The sequence below is a fragment of the Akebia trifoliata genome, chromosome 3 (genome assembly GCF_017979445.1).
Source record: "Akebia trifoliata isolate Shusen 1 chromosome 3, ASM1797944v1, whole genome shotgun sequence".
Lineage (NCBI taxonomy): Eukaryota > Viridiplantae > Streptophyta > Magnoliopsida > Ranunculales > Lardizabalaceae > Akebia > Akebia trifoliata.
This window is the reverse complement of record NC_141377.1, coordinates 9376853-9382826: the sequence shown is the minus strand read 5'-3', so window position 1 is coordinate 9382826 and position 5974 is coordinate 9376853. Positions and strand designations below refer to the sequence as shown.

Sequence of the window (5974 nt, the reverse complement as noted above, 5' to 3'; positions counted from 1 at the left end):
TTTATTTATTTATTATTATTATTTTTTTTTTTGTATTTTTGAATATTATTCAATTGATTTTGAAATTAGTGTCTTACTATAGATGAAAATTAACCTATAGTTATATGGTAAATTGTACTTTTTATTTAAGTTTTGTTAAAATAAGAGAGGTGTTATGGGCACCCCAATTTCTTAAATTATTTATCACACCCCAATTAAATATTAAAACACACAATTCAAACATTACAAAGATTTTTCTCAGGTTATTACTCAACATTACAAAACATTATAATTCTCATTTAAATAATTTCAGTAGTTATTTACAATTAGGATTAGGCTCTTGGATTTTGAAAACACACACAAAACGAGAGATGGAGATGCAGAGGGAGCTCCACTAACCTTTTTTTTATTCTCAATCATTCACTTCTATATATTTTTTTTTTACTTGGTGTGTAGTAAGTAAAAGTTGAGGTGCCAATAGTAGCTCTGTAAAGTTATATCCATTTGATTTAACATTTTATGAACATTTCCATAAGACATACTAGAGGACTGGGCAGGCTGGACCCTTGATCAAGGCGGGTTGAAATTATTGAGCTTGACCCTAGCTTTGTGGGCCCTAACCCTTATTTTGTCGAGTAGGTTGGGTCGGGCTAGCCGCCAGCAAGTTCAATTGACAACCTATTTCCAAGTGTAAATCTGATTGGAAAAATCTCAATCTGACTTCAATCTGGGCCTATTGTGGGTTTTCGGTCGGGTTTGGCTTTGGTTAATAATCAAAGTAAAAAAATAAAAATTGATTTATATAATCGACAATGATTTATATAACCATCTACGGGTTGATGAGATGGCCAAATCCACACCTCAGGAAGTGAAGGTCTTGAGTTCAAATCTCCCCTTGGGTGCCACTTTAAAGGATTTGTCCAAGAAATTACCTGGATCATGTGAGGGGAGGAGACTGCACGTGTCCCAAGGATTGTTCAATTGCTCTAAATTTCAATTATCGAAAATATACAAAATTAATAATCTTCACTCTCTAAATATACTTAATTTATGTCCTCCTCAAAAGCTTAATTGGCGAGAATGTACACAGATAAACATGTTTTGTAGTACTCTAATGATAATTGTTAAGTACATGTCTTCCTTTGCTAAAAGTTGATTATGAAGTTGTTGTAAACATAAAAAGCGCCATGACGAAACAAATATAATACTAGACATATCATTTCATCCAACTAAAATATCAAAGTCAGCATCATCATTGACGGTTGGATGGTCTAGATAGCTTTGGAGTTTAGATAAAGGATTAAAAATAAAAAAATCACACATCATTGATGTGAGCAATAAATTAATTAGCTTCGATCTTCTTCTCCAACATCGTCTAGCACTGGTGTTGTATCTATCAATGATTCTCTGATGCTAAAGTTAGTATCACAATCTATTTTTATTTGATGAGATTTTTTTTCATTGTGATCATGTGTATGGCAATACCATTGACATGGGATCAAAATCTTGCTTTACACTAAAACCTTATACAAAATTATCTAGTTTGTAAATCAAGCATTTGGTTAATTCACAATGCAATTCGGATTACTAACCGTCCCAACAAGCTCCTATCCTATTAATTGGGTATGATGGCCTCACATTCCAATCAACATTCCAACGGTTCAAGTAAGCGCCTCTAATACAAGTTTCAGTGATGGTCCCAATAAACGCCATTTATATTAGACATTACCAACGGTTTATAATCACCAATAATAGAAAAATACACGTGGACAAAGAGTTTTGTCAGTATTTAAGAACCGCCGGTAATTAGTCCAAAAACCGCCTTCAAAAATCTATTATTGTTAGCGGTTCTATAACCTTCATTTCAACCACCACTATAATTTTCCTCTATGTCATAATTGCCAGTCAAACTCTAACCGTCGTTGATATATAATACCGACACTTCTTACACATATGGCGGCGATTTGAAAATGCCAATGAAGACTATTTATTTTGTAGTGTAGGAAAATAAACATATAGGATCCCATCTTGATTAAACTAATGGTAACTCTCTTAGAAGGAATTTGCATATTTTCTCAATAAGATTTAATGTTAGATGTTATCAGATCTATATAGCATTGTAAAAGGTTTTGATGGCATATATAACAATACATTTGGCAATGTGTAACCTTCTAAAAGATATTCCTATATTTCATTTTTTTTTTCATGATTTCTATCAAATTAATGAACATGGCAATGATCCATATGTTTTTTCATGCACTATTATTAATCTAAACTTACAAGGATAACATCAATTACAATGTAGGTCTGTAAATGGATTAGATCAGACTCAAAATCAAATTCATTCCAACCTTATCTCTTTGGGTCTGAATCGAGGATTTGGCTTTCAATAAGGATCCAATCCAGTAACAATTAAACCGGTTATGTATCAATCATGTCTCAATCCAATAGAGACCTTGATCAATAATATGATAAAATATAGCATAGAGAACAATCAAAACTCACATGTCAAAGAGTTCATTTTCGAGGATGGAGTAGCTAACTAATTAATGTGAGATAAGATTTCTTCGACCCAAAATTCTTTGATATGCAAAATAGATGGGTTTTTTTATTATTATTATACGAATTTACCTAGGTAATAAAATGTAAGGGTATATATATATTACCAGAATTTACCCCCTGAAATTTGCAAAATGTTCTACAAACTAGAAGTAATCTAACTACATGCCATGCCATTTAAAATAAACAACAAAGAAACAAGTATTCAAGACCCCCATGACTTTCATCTCAATCACCATGAGCATGCATGGGAAAATTCTCCACCCCCCCCCCCCCCTGTTTTCAAATTGGCATCTCCACTTGACCACATCTTCAACCTATAACCCCAAACCCTTGATTTTTCTTCCCTAAGTACATTTGATTGGTTACACCTCAAAAACCAATTTAATGGGCTGTTTCTAGTCAGTAGGTTTGAATTTTTTTTTAGGGATGATTTCTAGCCATTGTATTTAAGTTTTATTGGATATTCGATCACTAATTAAGCTAATTTTTAGTGTTTGAGATCCATTAAGTGGTGGACCAAATATCTATGGGACAACTCATAAGTGGGCCCAAAAGGTTATGGCTCATGCCATTTTTATGGAGGACATCAAGTTATTTTTGCTTAGGGGAAGCATCAAATTTGTGCCCAAATAATGGTTTAAAGATAATCTCTCTCTCTCTCTCTCAATGGTTTAAAGATAATCTCTCTCTCTCTCTCTCTCTCTCTCTCTCTCTCCTCTCTCTCTCTCTCACACACACACACACACACTTGTCTGTGGTCCTTTGGTTATATAAATTGAAACCAACAAACATATGAGAATCTCTCATGCAAGGTTCCTAAAGCTAAGTGATGGAGCTATCAGTCCTCACAACACTTTTTGTTGCCTTCTCTATTTTGATAACTCCCTGTGCTTCTCAACAAACTCCTTTGCTATCATCTCATGACCATGGTAATAAACTTTTCATCTCTCTCTCTCTCTCTCTCTCTCTCTCTCTCTCTCTCTCTCTCTCTCTCTCTCTCTCTCTCTCACATGATTTTCTCTTCAACTTGTGCAGTTCTTGATCTTGGGTCTTCTCTCACAAAACTGCATAGGAAGCTGAGACCCTTCAAAGAAGCCATTGTAAGACCTCATCCCATACCTACAAGTTTAAGCTAAATTCTTATAATAATAAATAAATAAATGAACAAAAAAAAAAATCCCAAAAAATATAAAACTACCTGTCCTTCATTTGCTATGTGTTTTCTTCATCTTCACTTTTCTTTTTTATATGTTTATTTGAAAACAGGTTAAAGGCAATGAGAGTAAAGAGTTCAAACTAGACTCCAATCAAAAGGGAGCTTTACCAGGTGATCATCCATCAACTTCTCACAAAATAGTTTCCTACAAACATTAGATAATATCTTTCAAGGTTAAGATTACCTTGTTTGTTTCAATGCTTCATCATTTGATCGAATCCAAGCCGTTGGTTTGTTGTACATGGTCAAAGACTCAAGTGAAAGGCTTGGGTTTTGGTTTACAGAACTAATATCACTGTTTTAAAAATTATCAGACTGAACCAATGGTCCAGTCCTATTTATTAAACTGGTTTACTTCAAAATTCTAATAGAGTAGAATTATTTGAACAGTTGTATTCCTCCAATTTTTTAATTTTGAATTTGGTAAATATTCGAAATGTTGTGTATGTTTTGGTAAATCTGCCTTTTTTTTAATAGCCAAACCTTAATGGTATATTTTTAGACAGCTGCTATTAGCACCCCAACTTTTACTTATTACACCCCAATTTCATAAATTATTTTTCACACCCCATTAAAGATCATAAAACACTCTTCAAACATTACAAAGATGTGGCTCAAATTTTAAACTCAACACTATAACACTCCTCCAAACAATTTCAGTAGTTTTTTACAATTATGATTTAGCTTATATAAAATCAAAACCAAAAAAAAAAGAACCAGCACCCCAACTTTTACTTATTCTCAACCATTCACGTATTTTCTTTATTTTTAATTGGAGTGTAGTCAGTAAAAGTTGGAGTGCCAATAGCAGCTCTATTTTTAAATTTTAATTTTTTAATGAAAAAAGAATAAAGTTATTAAAAAAGTTTCATATCAACATGTAATTTAACTGATGACCTTGTTGAAAGTAAATTAGCACCCTCAGAATCAATGTTTTAAAAACCCCGAACCGACAATTGAACCAAAAATATCTAATAACAGTTAGACCTTGGTTTAATTTGATTGGATAAACTTAAATTTATTTTATTTTTTAAATTAGAAATATGTAAATATATTTTCCCTATATTATCTTTGATTATATTTATAATAAAAAAAGAATTCACACAAAATCAATGATTCACTAATTGAATTGATTTTATTACAAAATCTAGTTGAACCATTGGCTCAATTCAATTTAAAATATATACATTATTTAAAATGCAAGGAAACAAACAAGAATATCACATGATGGGAGTTCATATTTTTAAAATTCTTTAAAAAACAGAAATCAGTTTGGCCTAATTGAATAAGGGTCCGACCAATTTGGTCTATATTTATTTTAATTGAGCTCGTTTTAATTTAAAAATCTTCTTAATTAAAATTGTATCATTTATGTATGCTAGAAGGAAGACGAGGGACCAGGCAGCATTGGTTGGAGCGGAACGCATGGCAATATTTTACAATGGATTATGCCCATGTGAGAAGACGACGACCTATACACAACAGGTCCGTACCAATTCGACCGTGAAGCCAGACCGACCCGATCCAGTTTTGATTAAAGGGAAAGTGAAAAAAGAAATATTATTGTAATTAAGGAAATGAGGAACATGTCTTCTTCAAGTTCTATTGTGGCCGACACAAGGGAGCAAAACCCTAAGATTTGTTTCAACCTATGATCCTTGTTAGGCATTTGAGTTCTTTAAGAACATATGGTCAAGGCTCAAGAGACTCAACGCCCAACATTTCGTTATTTGCTCTCACAAATTACAACATCCTTTTTGTATCTTGTGAAACCCAAGATTATGTACTCTTTTCAAAGCAAACTATATTTTATATATATATGCATGTGGGGGTCCATCGTCCTTGATAATCACTATTCTATGCATGACCGTACATGTGGGAAACTTACTCATCGAATGAATTTGTTCAATCGAGGAGGTTCACACACCGATGGTTTGACTGACCAAAGGATCTTGACCTTCCTATTGAGGAAGGGCCAATGAGCGGGCCAATAGGTAGTACAAATGGAAGTTTGGGCTCCAGAGGGATTTGATACTACTCGTAGTTTACTATATGAGTTTACTTATAAATTTGATTATATTAGAACTTGTCAAGAAGTACTTAGTAAATATCTAACTCTGGGCATGCTCCGATTGCTTGTTATAGAAGTGTGATCTTTGGCAAGGCATAAAATGGGTTTGATTTTCTCCGAAATTCGAATTTAGTGGGTTTGGACCT

The 5974-nt window shown here is 33.1% G+C and overlaps 1 protein-coding gene across 2 annotated transcripts; it reads left to right on the top strand.

Moving 5' to 3' along the window:
- Window positions 1-3325: 3325 nt before the first annotated feature.
- On the top strand, window positions 3326-5573 carry RGF8 (root meristem growth factor). 2 transcript variants are annotated; one of them, XM_086432742.1, is made up of 4 exons: window positions 3326-3470; window positions 3577-3641; window positions 3808-3868; window positions 5143-5573. In XM_086432742.1, exons 1-4 carry the CDS (start codon window positions 3371-3373, stop codon window positions 5262-5264), a joined length of 348 nt encoding a protein of 115 aa, XP_086288868.1. In that variant the 5' UTR covers window positions 3326-3370; the 3' UTR covers window positions 5265-5573. The 2 variants fall into 2 exon arrangements, with proteins under 2 accessions (XP_086288868.1, XP_086288867.1); XM_086432741.1 differs by having other exon boundaries at window positions 3328-3470; window positions 5140-5573.
- The last annotated feature ends 401 nt before the right edge of the window (window positions 5574-5974 follow it).